This window comes from Parasteatoda tepidariorum, chromosome 2 (assembly GCF_982258835.1).
Source record: "Parasteatoda tepidariorum strain Cologne lab strain chromosome 2, Ptep-v5.0, whole genome shotgun sequence".
Lineage (NCBI taxonomy): Eukaryota > Metazoa > Arthropoda > Arachnida > Araneae > Theridiidae > Parasteatoda > Parasteatoda tepidariorum.
The window spans coordinates 16,894,259-16,921,258 of NC_141756.1; the positions used below are offsets into that span (position 1 = coordinate 16,894,259).

At 26.9% G+C, this 27,000-nt stretch overlaps 1 protein-coding gene across 1 annotated transcript; it reads right to left on the reverse strand.

Annotated features, from left to right (window-relative positions):
- Positions 1–291: 291 nt before the first annotated feature.
- Positions 292–26,843, reverse strand: SREBP (Sterol regulatory element binding protein). Its single transcript, XM_087156908.1, has 16 exons — positions 26,622–26,843; positions 25,912–26,492; positions 24,232–24,458; positions 22,925–23,060; positions 22,094–22,208; positions 21,190–21,582; positions 19,728–19,903; positions 16,682–16,922; positions 13,610–13,776; positions 13,302–13,464; positions 10,050–10,161; positions 7,883–8,137; positions 6,795–6,960; positions 4,008–4,175; positions 1,918–2,038; positions 292–877 (listed from the first exon to the last, which is right to left on the reverse strand). Exons 1-16 carry the CDS (start codon positions 26,650–26,652, stop codon positions 651–653), a joined length of 3,279 nt encoding a protein of 1,092 aa, XP_087013034.1. The 5' UTR covers positions 26,653–26,843; the 3' UTR covers positions 292–650.
- Between the last annotated feature and the right edge of the window lie 157 nt (positions 26,844–27,000).

The window sequence follows — 27,000 nt, forward strand, 5'->3', positions numbered from 1 at the left end:
ATCATATTTAGAAATAAATATAATTCCATTAGGTGCCGTAACTAAAATTATCTTTCCTATATCTTTTTTAATCATTAAAATTGTTATCTTGTAATGTTTAATTATATTTAAAATAAATTAAAATGAATTCAAAATAGTAATTTTTTGTTATCTTTAAATCGATAACAAAAACATTTGACCACTGTATTTATCACGATTGTTACCTTTTTAATGAATTAATGATAACATAAAAAATATTGTGGGTGGCTGTGTGGTGTATATGTTCTATAAAATTCTAAATCAGACATGAAATTATTCAACATGTGTTTTATTATAAAAATGTTGTCACACACACAATGCTATATTGGATATATTTGCTATAAAATTGAATAGAAACATCAATTGAAATTGAAAGATGAAATTTAAAAAAATGCTAAAATTTAATAACATATCAAAAAACTAAGAACTGCATTTTCCAAATATTTATTTTAAAATTCACACAATTGAAAAAATGCAACTCCAATAACAAAACAGAATGATAATAAATAAAAATTAACGGAACTACAATTCGGTTAATTTATTGTAAATAAAATCCTTCAGCACAGCAGATCGGTACAAATGAAAAGCAATATAATGATGAATCTCTTATTTACAGCCCATAGTTCAGTAAATTAAGAAGCTTGGGCGATGAAGACGCTGCCAACAGCAACCATCATTTTGTGACATTTTTCTAGTTTTGTCTTATCGCTAAGGCGTTGCAAAATGCTGGCAGCTTCAGCCAGCATGCATTCCTTCTCTCGGGGATTGGAAACTATGTTGTCGGGAAAATGTTGGCAAGCCAGCATCAAGGCATCCGCTTGGTCACGCTCACATGGGTGATGACTTTCTCCATTCTTACCTAAGGAATAAATTTTAAAACTTAGATTTCATCAAATAAATTATTCAAACTTTAAAAAACATTATAGATTTATTTTTTTTTAAATTTTACATTTCAGAAAAATATGTTTAATTTTTAATTAAAAAACGAAAATGTTTTTTTTTAACAATATCAAATATATTTACAGTGTAACAAGAATTATAGCTAAAAAAATCATTAATAATAGTTAGCAATTAATTAACTAGATTAATAGAATAATTGCCCCTAATAGAATATTGCAACATAGAACACATTTCATAGAGAAATACACATAATAGGCTGGGACAAGAAGACAAAGGTTTTTCAATTCGACTTTCGAAAGTTGCCAAAAGTTGTCTGGGGAGATAATTAATGAATGAGCAAAATACCAGCTATTTTCTTGAGAAAGTGCTGCTTAAGCAAAGTTGTATTTTTTTTTTCAACTAAAATAACACTTCCAATTAATTAAATTTAATGCCTGTACTTCACAAAAAGAGATAATTATGCATAGTAAACAATTTTCAGCAAAAAATTTGAACAACATAAGTAATGAAATGTGAACATTTTGAGCAGACAACTTATTAGCTTGAACATTAGTCAGCCCTAGAACAGCCTTGAACCTTGAGAGAGAGAGAGTAAGGCATTTTATACATAAAATATCTCTTATCAGTAAAATAGAGGCAATAAAATGGTTTAACTGATTATTTTTTTTATAATGAAACAATGAAATGAAAGTGAAAAGCAAAAGTATAACGACAACCTCTATTGTACTACATGTATTTTAATGACAAGAGATATCAGTGTTAGATGAATTCTACCAACCACCAAAGCCAACTTCATACAAGTTGGCATATATGGCGACCAGTGAGAGAAACCAATTTAATAGGCTGAGTTGGATTATTGCCCACACTGGACAGGAGAGGATGGAGTGCAGATGTGCCTTTTGGGCATAAAGAGCGTCAAGGTAAAAAAAAAAAAAATTCAATTAAGAAAAAGGTAAAGTTCTAAGTGAGTAAATGACGGTTAATAAGCAAGCATGATACCTTTGGTACAGATAATGGAGTTCACTTTATTTCTTCTTCTAAGACTTCTATCCAGCATTTGTTGAGTCTTCACAGGATTAGCACCAGAAATCAATCGCTGTGTTATCTCATAAAGATGAACCTACAAATGCACATATTTCATACATAAGTTATAAAAAAAATGAAGGAGTCTTTAAAAAAAATTACACAACATAGGTGAATTATAAAAACTATCAGAAAATTATCAGATCTAATTATTTTTACCTGGTTACAGTAATAAATTTAAGAAACAATACGAAATACAAATAAAATGAATCTAAAATAAGAACCTTAAGTTAGAGAGCATTTTTTAATATAATATTATTGAGCAAATATTTATTATTTTGCCATAATACCAGCTGGATTATTAAATTAAAAAAAGTAAGCACCAGAAATAAATCGTTGTGTTATCTCATAAAGATGAACCTACAAATGCAAATTGACATACATCATATATAAGTTATAAATATTTTTTAAAAAAAATGAGTTTCTTTTTTTGTAAAAAAAAAGAATCATACATTCGTAGGTGAATTATCAATACTATCAGAAAATTATTAGATTTAATTATTTTTACCTGCTTACAGTAATAAATTTAAGAAACAACATGAAATAAAAACCAAAATGAAAATAAAATAAAAATCTAAAGTTAAAGGCCATTTTTTGATATAATTGAGCAAATATTTATAATTTTGACATAATACCAGCTGGATTATTGTATTAAGAAAATATTGTGAGATTTAATAAACTAAAAAATGAGTGAAGAAAAATATCGAAAGGACATACTTAGTTTAGCTAGGAATATTTTTAAATATCTAAATTAACTGAAAAGCAAAACAAGAATTTAAAATATTAAATATAAAGCAGAAACTGTCTGTCATATAATATTAAATGCCTGATGACAGAATGCTCACTACTTTCACAGTTTATAACTTAATATGATCTGATTATAAGGCATTTAGGAAGCTATAATTAATCTTTACATATTTGTCCTAGACCTGTTCCCATCCTTCAGAAGTATCTTAAAAAAAATTTATTTAGAGCTATAATTGTCAAATAGTGAAGGTATTGTTTGAAAGTCAAATTAACAAATTATTTTAACCAACATTTGAAATATGTAATGAAAAAATATTTTAACAAAAGGAAAATTATCAGTCTCCCCAAATTATCAGCCTCACCAAACACAGGAAATAAATACAAATTGACACAAAATTAGAATTTCTTAAACACCATGGCAGAATAGTTATATACATTAAATAAATTAAAATTCCAAAATAAATTAATAATATGAACAGTAAGAATTCATGAATTAATTTATATAATAGCATTATTAAGTAAGATATTTTAATAGATTGGTAACTAAATTAATCCCTTGCAGCACACCTTCCTAGAAATTAACTCAAAAGAAATCAATATAAAAGTTATATAAAATCCTTAACTTAAACCTTACAACCAGCATTGAAATTATTTAAATATTATACTTTAATCAAAATAATTAATGATTGTTATATTTTGTTAAACTTATAGATAATGAGATTTTAATATTTTACTCTACAAATATGATATTCACAAACCTTAACACCTGTCTTTGACATGCATTAACTTAATTTATACGTAAAATAACATTATACAGTTTAGTAAGTTCATTTAGAAAATAAAATGACTCATACATTATTTTTATGAAAATTACAAAAAAAAAAAAATATAGGTATTGCATACCTGCCAGTTTCTAATCCTTTCGAGGATGATTTTCCCCAGTGATAGTAAAATGGAATTTAAATTACAATTTTTGGCAGAAAGATACACTGTATTTTGAAAAAGATAATGCGGACTACCACGTCAGTATTGCATATTGTTATATATGCTTAATTTTTTGAAAAACAGTGGTGGTCAAAAAGATTATAAATTAAGTTTATAAATGCATGGAATATTTAGAAAGTATACATTCTACTACCACTTTAAATACACAAATAAAATTTTACGCCAAATGCATAAAAGTTGGCAGGTATGGTATCGTACTGTGTATAATATTTTTAATAAATATAAAATTTCAATTGTGTGAAATAAAAATTTACCTTGCTGTGAATTTCTGGAATATAATGCAAGAGTCGACGCAGGCACCGGAGGTCTTCTCTATAACCCTCAGACACTCCACAAACATCAGAAGAATTATTAGATCTTGACGACTCCCAAACATGATTTCTAGTACTCAGGCACCAATCGATACTCAGAACTTGGAAAGCCTGCATAAATTAGGTAACCTTTATTAGACAATAAATAAGTTTTATTTCAAAGATAGCAAGTTTCTTCCACAGTGAAACACTCTTCAGTCCTGAGGAAAAATCAGTGGACTGAATTCCATTCCAATTAATATTTTATTTCCAATTTTTTTTTCAAAATAAGTTTTCAAAAAATAAATAAAATTTACATTTTTTTTTAAAATTCTGTAGAGATAAAAAAAAATTAATACTTTTTTGTTGTTATTTTTTATAATTATTACCAATGATCAAATAATAATGCCACACCACAATTAAAGAATAGGATTGACTAACTTCAACATGTGATTGCTTTTACAAAATTTAAATCTAAATCTGCTTGAGTTTGTAATTTTTCCTGACATTTTGAAAGGCTAAAAAAATTTTTTAAAAAAAACTCAATTATGATTATTTTCCTTAAAAAATTAAACTTATAGCTCAAGGGGAAAACTTTACTTTGGAGAAGTGTAAAGATACAAAGTAATTTAATAAGTAAAGATATAAATGGCTCAAACAAAAAGTTGGTGTTTCAAATACATACATGTATATTTTTACAACAGCTAACCCCATGTATGGGGTTAGCTGTTTCTTTTGTTTTGTCTGCTATAAAAAATAAACTAATAAAATTAAAAAAAATTTGCTTTATTAGAAAAAATAATCTAAATCATTAATATATTATGCGGGACAGAACATAATATATTTTTTCGGATTTACAGCTCACCTAAAGTGATAACGCTAATGCAAGATCGTGCAAATTGATCAAAAAATAAGTTCAGTCTGGAATTTTCTTTAGAGTACTTTTTTTTGACATGGAAAAACCATGAAAAAAAGTGCCTAAGAAAAAAAGCTTTTAAGTAAGTAGTACCAAAGTAGAAAAAAGGAAAAAAATAATTAATAAAGAATTATCAAGTACTAAAATTTTAAACAGTTTATAATTGCAATCTAGTTTAAATAATATTATTTCCTAGTACTTCAATAAATATTTTTTAAATAAAAGAAAATAGAAAAGCGAAAATTGGGAAGAAATTTTTTTTTTTTATGAATCTCTTAAGAAATTAAAACATGTGTGGTTTCTTTCAAAGTTTTACATAAAGGAGTATTGAAGAACTTTATAATTATATAGAGAGCTTTTAAAGTATCAAAGTCAAGTTACATATTATTGCACTATACAACAAATTACAAATTGTAACAGCACACTAATTTTCATAACTAAATACTGTTAAGAATAAATACAAATAAAACTTACATAATACAATACAGAAATACAAATTGTATTTTTACATACCTAATCATAAAATTATGAATTATTATAATTGATAAAATAAACTTATTGCTTTTAATAATAAATTTTTATTTACAAATTATTGTTATGATATAATAGTCGAAATTTCCTTTTCATATCATTTCATTCAACAAATTTTACTTTTCCAATCATCCTTCAAAAACTTGCAAGTTTTCAAATATTTTTGAAAAATAAAATTTGCAAATAAAAAATATTATATAACAGCAGGATTTTTTTTACTTTGTCACATTTTGATTACTTTAAAAAATTTGGTTGGGATTTACTAACATTTATAAATTAATATAAAAACTAGTTTCTATTTTATTGTTAAATAAATTAAAAATTAAAATTAATTATGAAACAAATATTAAATAAATCAATTATTGAATAAATCAATTATTTTTTAAAAAAAAGAAAAATAAAGGCAAAATTAGTATAAAAAATTACACAAGCATCAAAAAAATGTGCAATAAAAATTTAACTGCCTTAAAAAAATTTTAAATTTTTGAATTAATATTCTACGAAGAAATATATATTTTTTTATCTTTGAAGTTCGGTGACTTAGTGCTAGCCCTTTCCACCCCCATGCCCCAGGTCAGAGGTTCTATCCTTAATCTGAGCACAGTTAACTTCACTTCAGTGGATTAATAAAATCAGCACTAAAAACTTGAGGACTAAACACTGACGGTTCCACGTTCGACTGACCACTTGACTGTAGGAACATATGCTCTATATTAGTTTTTGTTGCAATATCCGAAAATAAAGCAGTGTTCTTCAGAGTAAATGAGACACTTGAATAGAATTTCAAAACCTTCTTCACCCTTTTTAAAACTTACATTTGTAATTTTTATCAAGTGCTAATTCTTTACACTCTTGAGTAATTTGAATCAAGATAAAATCTTATTTTATTGATAGATAATTTAAACTGTTTATCAAAAAAGTACATTAAGCTATCACTATGAAAGAACCAAATAAATAAAAGCACAATTTTCATTATTTTTTTCTGTTCTATCTCCCAATTTTAAGCTGCTAATAGAATCAGTAGCTTTTTATCAAAAAGACTGGAGAAACAACTGTTTTTCATGATTTCTCACAAATTCTCAAAAATATTACTTTATTTTCACAAGTTCAAAAAAATTTGAGTAGATTTTTTACAATTTTACAAAAACATCAATTTTTTAAAACGTCTGTAGCAAGTTTTACAATATCATGTACAACTGATATGGACAACAAATAATTATGAAAATGCAGACCAATATTGTTATGGATCATATAAGTGCACACTTACTGACATATGCCAATGAGTAACAAAAACGTAGAATTACCTGTACTAAAGGTGGAGGCATTTGATGCAATGAATAATTTAAACTATCTTTCACAAGACTTCCCGCTTTGTCGCATAGTCGTAACGTAGTACTAGGCATTGAATCATGACTAGTAGAACTCTTTTTAGCCCGAAAAGAATACAAAACAGCAGAGGGAAGAGGATGTCTAAGAAACAAGAATTATAATCTGTAAGCTTCAGCAACATTTTATCTTCAAACGCACTTGAAATGACATAAAACTTCAAATAAATTCACTATAACATACAACAAAATTAAATTCATAATTATTACTCAATTTTTTTAAATTTATCGAAGTCCGAATAATTTGTCTAGTTCTTTTAAACGTTGTGCTTTTTTTCTTCTTCAAAAATCAAAGCAAAAGTCTATTTTTTAATGTGCCCAAACACACTAGATGCAAAATAAACGTAGAATTGGAATATATCAGCAAATAATTCCAAAGGTAGGAAATAGTAAAAAATACTGAAGGAAAAAACATGCATATTTTCTCTATTTTGCGGAAAAAGAAAAGCAATTTAAATTATCTTAAAGTCAAAATTCCTTAGCTACCACTTTTTAGTCAATAATGCTCAAGCCAGATACTTGATATACAAGCGGTGCCTATGTAGATTAATGTCCATGAACTTCATACTTTCAATAGGATTTAAGTTTAAAATTTAGTAACAAAAAAATTGCAACGCTATTCCGTCAGTTTCTGAGTGAATCAACATCAAAGTTCAAGAAAACCAATATTACAAAAAATATTATGAGTCTTTAACGTTTTTCTTGCTTCGTATTTTTTTTTTTTTAATTTCTTTTAAATTAAATAAGTTTTTTTCTTAGAAAAATAAATCTGCAAAAAAAAAAAAAAAAAAAAACTGTTAGGGTAAAATTCTTGAATAAATATACACATTTAAAAAAAAAACAATTAAAAGTTTCTTAATTATTTTTTTTAATTTTGAAATGAAAAAAAAATTTAAGAAATGGATAAAATTAGATTTTGTGTTACTAAAATGTGTGCTTAAAAAGTACAAGGAAACTAAGAGTTTTGCACTTAATATACTGAAATCCATACATTTAAATAAACATACTGAGAATTCAAAAGTTCTTTAGGAAAATTTTCAACATCTTGGTACAATTTTTCAGCCTTTTCCTTCTCACCCAGAAGCCAGGAGAGAGAAACACTCAAAACGGATGCCCACCAAAAGGTTACACGATCTTCTTGTCTCAAACAGACAGGTTTGGAACTCTTCAGAGCTGAAGAGAAATTACTACTCTCAGTAACATAACAAGAATTCTTCAACAGTTGTATGCAGTTTGAAATAACCAATCCAGTAGAATGATTCCTATAGAAATCAATATAAAGACATTACACTTGTATGCTGTGACTGCCACCAATAATATCACTGAATTAAAAAGGTAGTCATTTTTTTAAAAAATGAAATCTACAAGAATAGAATTATTACAAAACCAATACATGCTAAAACCATCAATTATGAAATCATGATTGTCGTTTTATAAAATCATATTTTTGTACGCATATATTTAAAATAATTAAAAACTCTGCATTCTCTTTCTATTTTCTCACGTTTTGAAAGCATATCTATAACAAATTTCATTGTGCCCCAATGAATTAAGTTAAGAGGTGTGGATTATAATTTGCAGGGAAATTGAAGGATGAGAGTTAAAAAATAAATTATGGAACAGGGAATGTAGAGGAATTCAAATTAAAACTGTTAAAGAATTAAGAAAAGTCATCAGTCAATATCAATGACCATCACTCATTCCATAAGGTAAATTTATCTTAATAGATGTCAGAAAAGCGCTTGTAATAATGCTCATAAAGCATTTACTCCATTTACAACCTTTCCGCCATTACTTAATTTTTATTTTTATTTCACTCGAGGCCTAGCACCTAGTTTAAAAAACAAACTAGGCCATGACCATGACTTTTGCTGGCTTCGATTCCCAGATCGACACAACATTCTAAAGTGTTCTGTGTATTTTTTTATCCTCTCTCTCCACATATATATTCTAAGTCGATGGAGATTCTATTCTCAAAATAACTATTCTTCGAAACTATTTTTCAAAATAATTATTTGCACATCCCCTCTCACATTCATGCAGTGATTCTTTTTATTAACCTATAATCATTAAATTCTAGTACTTGGTAGTTAGAACACCTGGAGGGGGTCGTGGTTAATTCTCATCTCATTTACTGATTCCCAATCTAAATCATGTTTATGGAGGCAGCAACAACTTAGCACTTAATATTTTGAAATAAACTTTGCAGCAAAGAAAAAGAAATACAATGAAAGTTACAAAACATTTATAACTTTTAAACCATGCAGAATTGTTAATTTTAAATTTTGTTAATCAAAAAAAAAGGATATGTTAATTTAAAACCGTTCTGCAAATTTAAAAAAATTTAGTTTATGTTTAATTAATATAAATGAAGTAATAAATTCAGCTTTTTGTGTATTTGCAAAGCTTAACTTTATCATAAAAAAGGCTTTTTCAAAAATTTTAGACATTCCAGTAATAAAAAAAAATATTCTAAAAATGAGCATGATTTTAATATGGCAGCGGGCCATACTAACAATAATTGTTTGATACATAAATTTACACTGCAAAATATTGATTGTTTGCTAGAAGAATTTATAAAAATTCAGTGGATAGCAAATGATAACATGTTATGTAACAAACTAATAAAATAATAATTTGTTATATGATAAAATTTTTAATTAAAACTACATAACCTTGCATAATTTCCAAGATTGCTAATATCAGCCTCTTATAAGCAATGGTCTGATAATATTTTGTACTATAATCTATCTGTTAATATTCTACAAATACAACTATCTTTAAAACAAACTTAGGTTCAAGTATAACCAAAAATAAACACTTATAATAAATCCTGCCAAAGTATTAAATGTATAAATATGTATGAAATTATTAGAAATTAACAATTTTAGCTTTTATCAAACTTAAGTTATGACATTAAAAAAAAAATTTAGGAAATAAAATTCGGTTAACACCTTGATTTCATAAAATTTTTATATTTTATTTATTACAAATGTTATTATTTTCCTTAGAGAATGTTAATATCGCTTAGATACTACATTGAAATTAAAATGAAAAAAAAAATTCAATTAATCAAAATAAGGGCAACAATTCATAAATTTAAAACAGAAATTCAAGTTTTTAGATTTTTTTTTCTAATTCTAGATCCACTTTTAGAACTGTAAATGGACAAACCTTCCATGTTCAATATTTTCATCTAATTCCATACTTGGGGAAATAATTGACAAAATTATTTTCTCCAGGAGAAACTCTCGAAAACCACGGGATGCAAATGACAGGGGATTCACTGAAAATAGAAACATAAAAATAAATTAATAAAGATTTCATTTTATAACAAAATTTGTTACAAATAATTAAAGAAAGTGCTTAATCAATGAATGTACTGCTATTGCGGTCTTAAAATAATATGAACAAACAGGAAGATAATGTCACATCAGAAGCCTTTATTAAATGAATGAACTTCAATTAAACTGTAGTTTATAAATTATCTAATTAAATTTAAAATAATGTTACTTTTAAATCCTTCAACTGAATGTAAGAAAAATGTTTATCAAATTATTTATTAATTAATCTTGTTGTTCATTCATAACAATTATTATTACTTCAAATTCAAATTTTCAATTTCACAATATCATTTATAGACTAACCAAATAACCTTCACTTTATACTGAATATAACAAGAATAAGAAAGAAAACAAGCTCGATAAAATTTATTAAATTTCACAGGGTGCATAGCCAAATCTTTCAACAAAAAATAAGCACCTTTTAAGTACTTTTTAAACACTCAAAAAATATTTTTAAGCACTATATGCATTAATAAATACAAAATAATTTTCAAAGACTTTACATGATTATGATGAAATAACTAGTTTCTGACAAAGAACTCTTCTTGACTATATTAGACATTATCAAATGATAAAGAGATTTTTTTGGTTTGATATCAGAGGGTGGAAAATGAAGTCTGAAATTAAGAATATCTTGCAAAATGCAGCAGGATGCACATGGGAAGACAATAATCTCACCAAGTCCAGCTCCGTATATATGCACATATGGACTAGCAAGTATTTCATCAAACATGTAAAATTATTGAAACCTTTAATACGCCATAGCCGACGGTATGCAGAAATAGATTGTGGTTGAATGAATTGTGAACTTTTAATAATGTGAAAACATTGAATAGAACAATGTGAAAAGCACGCTTTTGCATAATACCTCACAAAAATTGACGTGGTATAGAAAAAAATTTCATTTTCGAAAAGGGAAAATTAAGCACTTTTAAAAAACCCAATGAAAAAAGCACCTTTAAGGGCTTTTTAATAAAGAAAATCGAAAATAAGCACTTTTTAAAAATGCTACACATCCATGTTTTAGTTATAGTAAACAGTTTCTAACTCTTTTTCAACTCCTTCCTTCTCGCTCCCGTGAAAATCACAGGGTGAGTTTTCATCCGCTATTTCTTGCTCCTGTAATATTGACGGGCTGAAGTGCTCAGTAATAATACGCCAAAAAGAATAAAACTAATTCATTTTTTTTGCCTGGAAAGTATTTTATTTCTAATTTTACACACCTGATGGCAGTACCAGAATATTTTTAAGGTAATTGTAGATAGTTAGTTTATTTTAAACTAGTTGCAGCACTAATCAAATACGTAATACAAATACAAAAAAATAGGCACTTTTATGACCGTTTTCTTGAAAATTAACCGATTTTTAAGGGGTTAATAAAATTATAATTGATCTAATCCTTTTTTATGTAGAGAGAAAAATAAACATAAAATGAATGTAACATAAATTAGTAATAAAATATATACTAGATACTTTATTTAATATTCTATGTAAGCACTTTTTAATAATGCTAATTTCGAAGTTCAGTTTAAATAATATAATCACTGTATAATATACACGAATTCATGCAGAAAATTTGTCCCCATCACAGAAATTTTTTTACGATTACTAAGAAAAAAAAATTTTTCTTTAACCTTTTTTCCTACCAATGCAAACACGGTTTAAAATTACAAGATTTAAAATCACACACCGTGATTCCTATTAACGCTATTTAAGGTTGCTCATCCTGTTTCGCATTTTCAAGATTTTATACCAAATATCATGTTTCATATTCACCCGATTTAGAAGCCACTGATATGAATAGTATTCAAATGACTTAGAAATTATACAACGCAATTCTTACTCACGCTGTTTAAAAATGAAATATCGAGATTCGTACTAATGCAATTTTAAAATCCAACATCAATACTTGTATTCTCGTTGTTAAAAATAATAGATTGAGAATCATATTCTCACAATTTAAATAAATAAATGAAATCTCACATCGATATTTTTATTAAAACGTTTATAACATTCTGTGGATAAATGCTTCCTTTATTCATTTATTTCTAGCTCAAATTTCAGGTATTTTTTTGAATTATTTAAAAAGTGTTTTTGCACACAACATTTTTATTTTCAGTTCTTTTGGTTTTTTACTGAACTCATCTCCATGGCATAAATAAATATAGAATTCTACAATAATTAAATATCGGTAGAAAAAAACTCCTTGATCTTCAACCAAATTTTGCCAAAATGAGATGGCGACAAAAGAGTTGAAGCTAGTTACAAATGTTAATCAATGGTGCAAAATGTTTTTTAATAGAGATTTTGCATTCACAGAAAGTTTTTCCTTTTATCTAAGTTGGCTTAGAGGTGCATTCAATTAAATAATAGAGAGTAATTAGAAATTACACTCAATTGATTAGATCAGACAAGTGAAAGTTAAGAAAAATTCCGAAAAAGGTAACAATTAAGTTCTAAACCTAAAAAGTTACAAAAGAAATTTTTAAAAAAATGGCTAAAACTTTGGGCTTTTTCCCGAATGAAACTTCAAACTTAAACCATAAGGTAATTTAATTTTCTGATAACATTTTCATAAATTGTAAGAAATATTTATAATATACTTTTTACACCAGTTTCAAAATAGTACTCTGAAAAATTTTGACCAAAATGTTCCTTCAAAATTATATTTTTCCTTTTTATTTATTTATTTAGGTATTTATTTATTTGTTTCAATTAAGGGTTAATATAAACAGCTAATATGAATACAGATTTTTCATAAAGACATTAAATGACATAAGACAGCATTCAAAAAGTTATGAAAAAAACTTTTTACTTTATAATATTTGTAACAAAAATCATCTGAGCTTAATTTAAACATTTATTTTTGAATGACTCTAAAAAAATTAATTTTTAAGTGACATAAATTTTTATTAATTTATCAATTTCTTTTTTTATAAACTGTTAAAGTGACATATCGCCTTTTAATAAATTAAATCTCAAAATCAACGTAAAACTTTCTGAGTGCAATCACAATTTTCCCTCAACAAAAAAAAAAAAAAAATCCTAACAAGAAAAGAAATCAAGAAGAAGTCATATTTACTTGATTTTGGAACTGAACTAAAAATAGTTCCTTCTCGATCATAAGTCCAGTTTCCATTACGAAAGAAAGTATGCCCTATGGGGTCAAAAAGCCACTGCAAAGTTGGAGGAACCATAACATTATTAGAAAGGTAAACTCTTCTAGCTTTTTTCAATAGGTACCACTAAAAATAAAGAAAACATTCCAATTTAAAATCACGTACAAAACAATATAATTGACTTTAAGACTGAAGAAATTCAATTCCTCATTACAAAAAAAATTAACAGGAATTTTTTAATAAAAATACATAAACATTTAGCACAACTTACAGTGATAAAATATAATTTTCTTGGGAAACAACTAATAAAGCTCATGGCTGAACTAATGTATATTTCAGACATTTTTTCAATTGGTATGATAGACTTAGCATCTTCTCCTAAATTCAGAGCATTCAGTGACAAATATATTCTCTCAAGTTTACTATCTGATAGAAAACCTGAGGAAAAAAATCATAAAACATTAATAAAAGAACAAATATTTTAGAGCAATAATAGTTTTTAAATTATTATTAATATACAGTGATTTATTATTAATGCAAAGTCTCAAGGAAAAATCGCAGCACTAGCCAAGGGTAGTTTGAATGTTTATTTTAATTTAAAAAAATCGTAAACTTCTAACTAAGGGTCCTTTGAAGAAGAAAAAATAATCTTTACCATTTTCGAAAAAGGAAACAGAAAAATAAATCATTTGCATATCATATGCGGTTCGAGAGAGCCGTTTTGAAATGTAATAGGAACTTTGGTAATGGGTACAAAATAAACAACATGAAGGTACAGTGACAATAAGTTTTTACAATCCTTGAAGTAGAATGGTGCCAAAATTTTAAATACTTTATTGGACCATCTGATAAAATAAAACCCATGCACTTTACAGCACCTAAGCACTTTACAGTTGACCCAGTATTAGGACAGAGCGTTATAAGTCTTGTGCTCTGTCTTGTTACTAAGAGAGCTAGTGTCACAGCAAAGCAGGGGTTAAAGTTTGAGCAGCAGTTTCCACTGTCATTCAGGATTATTACAATCATATCACTATAACTGTCAACAATTTCACCTATGATTGCCTCAAGTTAAAAAAAAAAATTGCCTTGCCTCCAAAGATTGTTTAACCCACTGACGGTTCTGCACGTAAAAAGTCGCATTTTAACCTGCAGTCTTCTCTGCATAGCAAAACTGGTTTTCCCATGTTAACTGATAGGGGAACTGTGTGTAGGGGAGAAACATTCTCCCAATTTTGCCCATTTCCTTAACCGCCAGTGGGTTAAAGCACCTGCAGGCAGTTGCTCATTCTGTCCAATAACTGGGAATGATTACTTGCAGGCATACCTCCAGGTAAGTTGGTTTGGCTTTAAATCGGATCTGCCCTTTGTTCTTTTCTCACTTACTGGTTGTAACGCTTCATAATTTGTACAAGTATTAAACTTAAGTGTTGAATTAATGAAGCAAAATTAAAATTCAAGCGAACTACTAAAGTAACACTATGTCATGTAGAAGAGCTAAATTAGAACCAAAGAATCAATTAATTAAAGCTTTTCTATAAAAATGTTAATGACAACCGTGTGGAGCGCACCTGCTAGCGAAAAAAAAAAAAAGGAAAAATAAAAAAATTTAAAAAAAAAACAATTCTTGCATTTACAATTATAATCAATAATAATCATAAAACTAAACATTACAAACCTGAAAAGAAAATACATATTATCACAATAAGCATGGACAGACTGGAAATAAATTAAACATCATAATTCTGAGCAAAAGGTTATCGTTAACATTTATGAACAAGTGTTTCTTTTTAAGCACAGTTATATCAATATTTTTCACTTCTTTTCTATTGGCAAAAGGGATTATTGGAACGCCATTCACAATTCTTCTATCACATTTTTTAACATAAATATTCATATATTAGATAAACCTACTATTTAAATTTGCTACCATCCATAAAATTAAAATTCTCTAATGGATGTAAAAAGAAAACAATTAAGATTATTAAATTCAGATAAAAATTGGTAGACAAAAGAAATGAATTCAAGTTGCATTTAAGAAAAATAAAACCATTAAATCTAAATTCAAAAAAAAAAATTTATTGTTAACAATGCTATTTGTATCATCTGTACAAGATTTCATTAAAGAAAATGCTTGAATCAAATACTGTTTTATTTAGTAGTGAATGCAATTTCAACTGTTTAAGATTACTTTCAGATTACATTAAGCAATACTGTATTACAGCATGCAAGCTCCTTAATATTAACAAGGTCGGCACTCATGTCTGTAAAAAAAAATTCCCTGTGTTTTATCCTTCACAATATATTAAGAGGAAACACACATTCACTGCGCTCGTGTGAGCTATAGTAGGATAAAAATGCTAGTTTTAGTTGTTGAAAAAATAAGGAACAGCTCAACATAAAACAAATAATACTATAATTAATGAAATAATATAATATCTCTGAACTATCTCATAGATTGAGCTTTGAGAGGTTGGCATTTCTTAAAAGACAAAAATAAGAAATGAAATTCCCTGTTTTTTTCCCAGTTTATAAGGAAAAATTCAAAATTTCCTGCATTTTTCCTGTGATTTTAGATGATTTTTAAATTCCCTATATTTTTGATATACCGCAACTTTGTATTAATAAATTATAAATTTTCTTTTTTGCTTGCATGGTAGCACTAGCATTAAATACTATTTTTTTCTCTTTTTCAATGCTTGTTCATATAGTTAAAAGCTAAAGAATTAATCATACTTCTTCTGTTTTGCACTCCTTAATATACTGTTTTAACACATTTAATGGGGCCAGGACAACCTGGTTGACAGGAGGCTGGACTCGTTCTCGTAAGAACAGGAGCTCCAATCCAGCCGGCTGAAGACTCCCCGTGCAGTAAATGGTGACCGGTGCACATTAAATTTGTTGGGCCACAAATTCCTTCATGTTCCCATAACAAATTACACCTCTGGGGGTACTGAATTGGACATTGATAGTTCTCTGGTTCAGGTCAAAATTATGATATGTGGATGAATGAATGGATGTATAAACAGGTGTGAAGTATGGATGTGGCAGAAGTCAAATTTTTGGCCAGAGATGGCGCCACTGGAGAACAAGAGCAATCACACCCCTTACCATAAAGGTCAATGACAACAGCCACAACTCACTTAATGTAATAATTCAATGAAGTGAAAAAAGTAAAAGTAATAGAATAATAAACAAGAACAAATTTTTAAAGGATGACCATGGAAAAATTATAGTTAAATTTTTATTCAATAGTATTTAAAAATTAAATTTTTCAATACTTTTAGAAACATTACATAAATATAGATAAATATTACAAAGAATAATTTTAAAGGAAACAATTTACCCAGAACATGAAGTTGCTGCAGATTTTGATACACAAGAGCTGAATCTCTTAAACATTCCTTCAAAGGACCTTTCTTAACAAAATATCTATTGACCAGTCTCTGAATGCCAGTAAAATGACATAACTGTCTAATGCATTGCCAAGAAACACCTACTGTTAATTCAACAGCCCCACAAGGAAAAGGTCTACCAAGAGCAGTAAGACAATGCTTCAGGTGGGTTACTGCATTTCCATAGTCTTCCTGAAAATCACATTTAATAAATACAACAAAAATAACAAATTTCAGTTTTAAAAAGAAATAAAATATTTCCACACACCGCATTGAAGCTAATATGATGATTTTGATGTTACCTTAATAAATCTAACCTTATTCGTAAAAAAATAGTGTCTCTTTTTTTTTTTTTTTTGGATACTACGGAATGCTATTCAAAAATTACTATTTAGAAATTTATTTATTTAATTCCTAAATGAAAACATTTTATACTTATCGAAATTAACTTAAATATTATTACTTAACTAAAACACACAAAGATAAAAAATATTACTTAATAGCAATAAAAGATAAATTTATAATTTTAAAGATATAGTGCTAAAACATAATACAACTTCAAACTAATTTAACTGAATGAGTTATCTGAACTTAGGCTAGTTTATTTAGAATTTTTTCTTTCATACAGAACTTTCTCCTTAAATAAGAAGGACGAAAATTGGTTTTTCGCTAGGAAAACAATAAGTAAAAAGACATTTTTGGGCACTGTAAATGCTTGGTATGCAAAGAAAAAAAATAATCTTAATTGTAAATAGAATTGTAATAGTTTAAATGTATAGATTTGAGTACATTAAGTTCAAAATTCTTAGTTTCCTTGTACTTCTTAGCAAAAAAAAAAAAAAAGAAAGACGAAAAAAATTTGTAGAAGATTTCGAGAAATTTTAAAATTTTACATTAAATCAAATAGGAAACATAAATGTTTATTACATACTAGACGCCTACAGCAACTTGCTGGTCCACCTTTTTAAATAGAATTTTGACACTCAAAATTGTTCAATCAAAAATCAAAATAATATTTAAGTATAAACTCATATCGCTCAAGTGAAAGTGGATTTGATGTTCATGTTTACTTGTGCTCTTGTTTGCATGCGTTCTTCATGTTCATTTGGTACTGTGATAAATTTTTATTAAAATGTAAATTTAGTAGATGTTTAAACAACGTATGTTAACACTTAAACAAATATAAATATTCTATTTATCTTAATGGCCCTTTTGATAGATAATAAAACAAATTAGCAATTTAGTTAAAATTTAAACTATGCACTTATTAGCTGTTATTGATTATGCGAGCTAGGGAATTCTTTTTGTAAGTTTTTCTGTCGGAACGAAATGAACAATAATTGTCATCCCCGTGGCAGAATCATGGCGAAGCGGCGACATTGTCACAGAACATTACCGAGTTCTTGCAGAATGAGTTTTTCTTTAGGGAGTAAAAAAATTCCAATTAAAAAAAATTATTTTCATACTATTCAAGCACAAGATCTAAGACTTAACTGATTTAGGCCTTAAATTCGAGTGCACCAACATACAATTTAATGTTTAATGTATCTAATTGCTTTCGTGTGCCCAAAGTCTTGCTTTGCTAAAAAGTTTTATGACATTTTCATTTAAAGTATAGTAATATACAGTTAAAAATTAATGTTCAAAAAAGATATCAAAAATAATAATTATTATTAATATTTGGCTAAAAGAAGTTTTATCATTAGGGTTTAATAATTTTATACAATAAGAATAAGCGTATTTATGTTTAAAATTACTTTGTTAAATCAAGTATTTTTTTAATTTTTGATAATTTATGTTCACCCTCTTATTTGTATTTTGCACACATTTTATTTAAGCTATGAAACTATGAGTTTAACTATGAAGTAAGTAATCTATTTTTATCGAGAATCGCCTGCCTCGATTTTTTTAAACATTTTGTAACGATGCTGTTTCCATGGCACAGCAATATTGAAACAATAAAAAAAAGGAATTTTTAAATATTGTATGCGAACAACTCAACATAAGAGGATGAAAAATATTGCAAAATGATCCAAAAAATATTAGCAATCAGTAAGAAATAGCTTTATGTCAAACAGTAAAGCCAATCAAAATATATCAGGGAAAGTTTTATCTGTAACAATGATTTCAAACGATGAAATTTCGTATTTTCGATATTTTGCCCAAACTAAATAAGGCAGGAAAGAGATGACTGTTTACTAATCACCCCACAAAGTTTTGAAACATGCAAAAAAAAAAATTTTTTAATAAATTCACTTAGTCTTGAGTTACTTGCAAACATACAATCAAACAAGATTTCGCTTTACACATAGAGATACAATATATACATACCAAAGCAAGTACGGCACAAATAATAAAATAAAAAGCCAAAAGAGTTCTGAAAAAATTAATAATAATTTTATTCAAATAGTGTAGTTAATTCTAATTTATATTTTGTCATTCATCGTTTAACACATTGTCACACTTCCAAAATGACTATGACATTTCTAGGCACTAAAATACATCCAATAGCTACTTTTCCAATTTTGGGATGTTTTATCTTAGATTTCCAAAACTGCATCAATTTCCTTCCCTCAATATCTTATTCTTTGATTGTTTCTTTGTCCCTGAATATAGAGATACTCATAAAAATGCCATTTTGGTTTTTTTTATCTATTTTCGTAAATATTTTATAACTAATAATTCGTAAAACTTTAGTAAAGTACTAGTTGCTGTTAAAATGTAAGTACTAAATTGAAAATCAAATAAAAATCGCAAATTTGAAATACTCTTCGCACAAATTGAATTAGTTTGGAAAATTCATGGATTCTAGAAAAAAAAATTTAATTTACTGGAATTCATACCTCAACAAACTTGTAACCCTAACTAAAAATAATCACATGCATATTAATATTTGGCAAAGTTTCTTTCTGTTAATATTTTCTAAAATAACAAAAAATGCAAAATATATATACATAGTAAAAGTACAAAACGAAAATAAAACAAGTAAAATCATACTTCTTCAAATGATACATCAGCTTGCTTCCGATGCCGCCAGAAAACTGTATAGTTGTTAGATTCTTTTTTCAAAACAGGTTCCCCGTAAACAAACACTTTGAAAAAACAAAATGCAACCAAGATAAAATTCAGGAACCATGTAGCAAGATTTGATAAAAGAAAGTTGGCCCATTTTCCTAAAAAACAAAACTTATTATAATATTGATAATAAAAACTTGGAAATTTGTTACCACTTATTCTTTGCCTAGCGATAATTATGATAAGTAAATTAATATGTAAACAAATATATTTCCCAGAATACATTTATTACATATACAAGAATAAAATTTTGTCAATATCCCAATAAAGCTGTAACTTTATTTTCTTACTTAAAAATTAATGTGCATTAAATAAAATTTATTTATAAACTCCTTATAAATATATTGAATTCTTATTATTTCTTTACTTTTATTTCTTGCATATGTACCAAACATGACATATGCCACTTAAAATAAATAAATAAATGACAGAGTATGGTAAAACACAACAGAGGAAATAAAATTAATTTATAAACTCCTTATAAATAAAGTGAAATGCTGCTATTTTTTACCTTTATTTTTGGCATGTATCAAACATCACATATGTCACTTAAAATAAATGACAGAGTATTGCAAAACACAACAGTGGAGCCTTAATTGACCTAGACTAATTTGAAAATCAAGTTTATTTTTTCCTTGAAATTCTATACATGTGCAATAACGTAAATGAATTTATATGGAGATATTTTTTTTTAACAGAAATTAACTTGTAGCCATTGCTTAATCTTTATTTTAAGTACATTTTTACAATAAATTATTGAATAAAAGAAATATTTTAGCAAAATATAAAAAATATGAAACCGAAAGTTATATGAAAGATGTCATTGCTTTAAAGTTTAATATATATTTTAGTATTATTAAAGTAAAATATTTTAGTGCTAATCTCTTAAAACATAGGTGTAATCAACAAAAAAAAATTTAAAAATATAAACATCAATAGCCTATATTTATTAAATATATATTCACAAAATGTGTTCCCCAGCACCTTTACATTAGGTGTGGTTTTCCTAAATGTGAAAAAAGGAAATGATTACCAAAAGGGAAAACTTCCAAGTTTCTGTTTCACAAATTCGAAAATTGTACTAAAATTCGTTATTAAATTAAGTTAAATGTGGTCTTTAATGGCACTAAGTTCAAAAAAATTAATTTCATTTTATTATAAATTACCTTGAGCAAAGAAATTTAAAATTGATGTATCAACTGTAAAAATTTCAGAAATTATGCACAATACTTAACCTTCATTACAATGAATTATAACAATTATGAATAGTGAAACATTCATATACAATGAATTATAACATTCATAAAAATTTCAGCATCACTATCATGAACATTACTGAACCTTCATTACAATGAATTATAACATTCATAAACAGTGAATTTACCTTCTGAATTAACTTCATCAGACAAAATGACTCTACCCGTATGAGATGTTTCATCAGCAGTTCCAGAACTACGCATATTCATTACAAAAGAAAAAGGGTTCAAAAGTAAGAATGAAAACATGAACAAACAGAGCATGACACGACTGTGATCCATCATCCCTCGATTCGAAAAACTGTCGTTGCTGTCTTCGTCGAGACTGATGCTGTAGGGAGCTAACATCTGACTATCTGAACTTCCATTAAATTGTGGAGAATCTTGATCTGAATAGCACAACTCAGTGATACTATTGGAAGGACTGCGTTCTGGAGAACTGATGTCAGAAGTTGGAGGAGTATAATCAGCCAAACTAGGCGGGACTATGGTTGGCTTTTTATCCAACAGGTCTTCTAAGCCTATAATAAGAAAGGCAAGCAAAGCATTACATAACAATTTTTCTCCCTTTTTTATTTTAGGAAAAAGTTAAAGTTTAAAAAAAATTTTTATAGTAAAATGAAATAAACAGGGGAAAAAATATAATTTTATCAAAAGAGATATATTATGTAAATACATATTTGAAACAAAAAAAAACTTTTGCTTTAAAGAAGAAAAAAGCAAAAATAATTAAAATACAAGAATATTAATAGACTATATTAAAAGAATATTATTAGACTTAATAGGTAATCAATATTAATTAATAAAATAGAAAACAACATTATAAACGAGGTAATAGTTTAAATAGTAAAAATCGAAACAAAAATAAAAAGATTAAGTGTATATATAAAAAAAAATACAAAGAAAAGTTTTAAAGAAAAATTTTAGTTAAATAAAAGTTGAAATTGTTAATTTTGTAATAATTTGATACATATTTATACATTTAATGCTTTGACATGTCTAAAACTACATTTAAAAAATTTAAAAAATTACGTTGTTTCTGAGCAGCCATTTTAAGTGCCAAGTTTTCTTGCTTTAGTTTTGAATTAGCATTCTGTAGAAACTTGATGTAATCTATTGCTTTTCTTAAAACAGCAGATTTGTTCAGCTAAAAAGAAGAAATAGTTTCTCAATTATATTTTCAGCAATTTTTGTAAAAAAAAAATTTTATGCATGATAATAAAAGCTAATATCGTTTAAAAACTATTAAATGAAAAAAAAAATTTATAGAAATATTTTTTCAATAATATTTTCTGTGGTTTTTATAAAATTTTTCATACATATTTTAAAAATAATAGCATATTTTAAAAACTTAGGTAGTTATACCCATTAGATTTAAAACTTCTCATAGAAATGTAGATAACCTGTTTTATAAGCAAACATAAATATTATGTATAATAAATTGGTATGCTTTGCATTGAATTAGATAAGTTTGAAAAATACTTATTCATGAAATAAACAATGAAGTTGACATAATTGTAAAGTTAATACATTTAATTATGTGAACACTAACCCCTTAAATTGTAATAAAACATAATAAATCTCTATTGTAAATAAAACAATAAATTAATTAATAAAAAATAACATAACACACATAAGTTATAGAAAAATCAAGAAAGCAAAACAAATATTTTATTTTGCAAAATACTTTGTAATATATAGAACTCTAATTATTCAAAGTGCAGTCATCCCAATTCAAAGTAGATTGTTAATTAATCTGGTCATTTCGATAAAAAATATACATAAAAAGCAAAATAATAGTAACATATGGACTATTGGTTATCTTTTCGATGCAAATTCAAACATAAAATGTACAGAAATTACCTTCGCATCCATTCCAACAATGATGTTTTTCAGTTCAATTATTTTGTCATTGATACTGCTTCTGTATCGTCTTTCAATAGCATTATGCGCATTCTTTTTTTCTCCCTTGATAAATGGGGGCTTTGATACAGTAATACTGAAAAAAATTTTAAACACAGATAAATGACAAAAGATTTTTTTAGCAAAAGAATTTATAAATAATATAAAAAAGTTAGGGAAAAATTACTATTATACTTTGGATCAGCTTACCTTGATGGTGTTTAGAAGCTACAGTGTAATAGTGAACCAAACAAATACAAATGAAATTAAATATTGTAATAATTGAGTTTTTAAAAGTTGAAAAAATTCCTTAAGGAGAAATTACAAACTTTACAAATAACTATAGAATTTCATTGTTACGGCAATGTTTCGAACAATATTCCATATTATGTATTTAAAACATTAAATCAAAAAGATAACAAAAGTTTGGGCAGAGAATAATAATATTCTCAAATTTTATTCTTTCTAGCAGCAACTAAAGGATATTATACTAACAAATAAGATTTAAAAAAAAGATTAAATTTTGACATAGGTGGCAAAACATGCTACAAAATTATATTTTTTATGTTACAATATGAATCAATCATAATTATATTTAAAATGATTCAAGTACTCATCAATAAATGGAATTTAGTCATCAAACTCTAATTTTAAAGGATTTTAAAAAAAATTTATTATAGTATCAAACTTTACCAAAGCAGTAATAATAGTTAATTATAAATAATAATAATTAATAAATAGTAATAAATAATAATAAATAGTAATAATTAATAAATACTAATAAATAATAATAAATAGTAATAATAAATTTTAAATGTATTTAAACTTTGAAATCTAGTAACTTATTGGTAAATTCTTAAAAGATATTTTAAATTAGGGATGCACAACCTGTGGCCCACCAACTCTCGCTCATGGTAGAATCTGAACAAAATAAAACTATTTCCTTTACTCATTTTATTACGCATTTTTATTACGCATACATTACGCATTTTATTTGACATATAAAAAAAATGAGAAATTTGGAATTGCACATTTAAGTGTTTGACATGCCCAATCTTAATCAATATAGTTTTTAAATCGCTACATAAAACAAAAAATACTAAAATATATCAGTGATTCAATAAATGAGGAATTGATGTTCATTTAATTCATCACAAGAGAAAGAGAAACTAGAATTTGATTCCAAAGTAGTGGAGAAATCTAAGTATATAATATGTGTAACACGCATTTTTTTTATAAAAAAAAATTAGAAAAAATAATAATAATACCTATTAAGGGGTAACTTGTCAGCATCAAGAAAAACTGGAATTCCTGTTGTCAATATTGTACCAGCTTGTGGAGCCATAACTGTTTGTATGGGAGCATGTTGAACAGTTGCAATACATTGAGTACTTGCAGTAACTGGAATAGTGGTAGTCACAATAGGAGTTGGGCTAGCATAGGTAACTATTTTATTTTCATTGGCACCTTTCAAAACCTGAGCTTGTAAAAGAAGCTATGAAAAATAATGTCACAAATTAAATATCACGATGTAGTAATGCATACAATCAATATAAAACTAAATTAAGAAACAAACATTCCTTTAAAAATGAGCTTCTTCACAATTTTTATAAAACTATAATCTAAACTAGATTAGATAGCTATTCCAAGCTGTCACATTTTAAAACACAGTGATAATTTCAAACCAAGGAACGTGCAGCAATATGCTGTCATAGGATCATTGGAGTGGATATTAGCAATGAGGTGAATATACATTGCAGGGATGATACATCAAGAAAAGAAATGACCTTTTGTCGCATGTACAATAATGAATTTGTCTCAATAAAAATATTTAGCTCTTTCTCAGCAAAGATCATGGGTGTAATTTATCCAATTATACATGGCTTTATAATTAGTAGATAAATTAATCTGTCATAAATTTAATGGTTTGGTTTTAGTGCCTTCTTTAAAAAAAATTTGATTTTATATCCACTTTAACGCACCTGACCTATGCAGTTTTGGTTTTTCGAACGCTCTCTATGTTTTTGTCATAAAATAACTTATTTCATCCTAATTGTGACATTACATACTCCCACGATTGTCATTTTTAATTTAAATTTACTTTATTAACTTATAGAGACACATACGAGTACATTTATTACATCAGGGGTCTGTCCAGACATTTTGTAAAAGGTCCTGTTTTTGTAAAATTGTGAAAAAATTACTGGTAATTTGTGACTATAAAATAAAAGTTAAGTCACATTCCTTCAACCAGGGTCCTGCTTTTGTGTATTTGTGCAAATATAGGGTCCTGTTATTGCAAAAAAAAAAAAAAAAAAAAAAAAAAAAAAAAAAAAAAAACATTTTCAAGGAGTTTTTAAATTGTAAATAGATACAAGATTAAGCTCAGCACTGTAAAATTATAATTTTAAAAAAAATTTAATTTTCAAAAATATACAGCATGTGATGCTACTAAATTAGAGATGCAACATACAAATATTTGGTATTTAGTCTATACTGCTGAAAGCAGAATATTCATTTCAGGCGAATAAAGGCGAAAAGCGTTTGCCAAAGACAAAACTTTGTTGCTTTACATCTGTCTTACTTTCCCCCATCCCCTGGGAAGGGTTTTTTCGATTAACAAAACAATAACGAAGATAAACAAATTTGTGAAGGGTTCGATATAAAGATAAATTATTGTGTGAAGGGTCCGTTTTTAAGTTAAAATATTTCGTGAAGGGTCTGTTTTAATGAAAAGATATTTTGTGAAAGGTCTGTCAACGGACCCAAATTTCTTCTGAACAGACCCCTGTACATGCATGTAGGACAATTATTAACTTATAGAGACAAAGCGTTACTAAACTTTTAGTATTTCTACCTTGATGAATAATAATGATGTAATGATATGAAAACAAGCGTAATAATAATTCATATCAAATTAAATCAACCAAAACTAATTTATTACTTACTTGTTGCACTTTCTGCTGAGGTAACTGACTTAATTGTTGTAGAAGAATTTGTTTTTCTTTTTCTTGCTCTTTTAACAATCGAATTAAATCATTTGTCAAACTTGCATCAGTCGAAGGAAGAATTTTTTTCCTTTGATTGGCAGGCTGCATAACAACTTTTCGAACAGGTTGATTAGCAATGGTAGGTCGAGATCCTGGAGTAACAGTGTACTGCATCAAATTAACAGATGCCGGTAAAGTTAATGGTTCTGATTGTGTGGTTTGAATTAATTGAGGTTCAAATTTTATTTGAATGTTGTCAAGTGGCTGTGATTTAGGAATTGGGGGTGATACGGTTTGATTTAAGATAGATACATCATTTAAGTTTGAAGAATCCAAGCGCAGAACGTGCTGAGGGGAATCATACAACTTCCTTTCATCTTGAAACGAAACAGTGTCCATATTTTGGAACAAGTCAAAAGCAAGATCTTGATCCATGTCATTTATTTTACTGTCACAGTTTAAATCAACTGGTTCCAGCAGTACATCAGAATCAAATAAATTTCCGACTTGATTCTCCGAGTACATAAAGTTCAGCATATCTAAAAAAGATTAAATAGGTGTTAAATAGATTCGCTGAATGAAAACTTAGAAACAATATAAGTAGAACATTAGATCAGGAAAATATGGTATTAAAAATAAGACAAAATTAATAATAGCTTTCTACTTACCATCAACATCTGAGGGTAGTTCACCCTCCATGATGTTGTTGGTTTCTTTTATTAATTTAATATAAAAAACAATAACTTTTAAGTATTTCTTTTTCTATACCGTACACGATCCTTAGAAATTTTCACTAGTATTGTTGACATCTTCATTCATTCATTGCATCATGATCACGCCACCAAAATCGTACCACCCGATAGGCCAATGAAAAAGTCACGTTTGAAGACAGACGATGTTTTATAGACAAGTAGACAATTGTAAACACAATCGCTCAGAATTTGTAAAAATTTGGTAGGTAAAAAGAAATTAATTTAAATTTTGTATTGAAAGTTTTTTTGAGGATAATTGAACTATAATATTAATTTCTTTAAAAACAAATTCAAA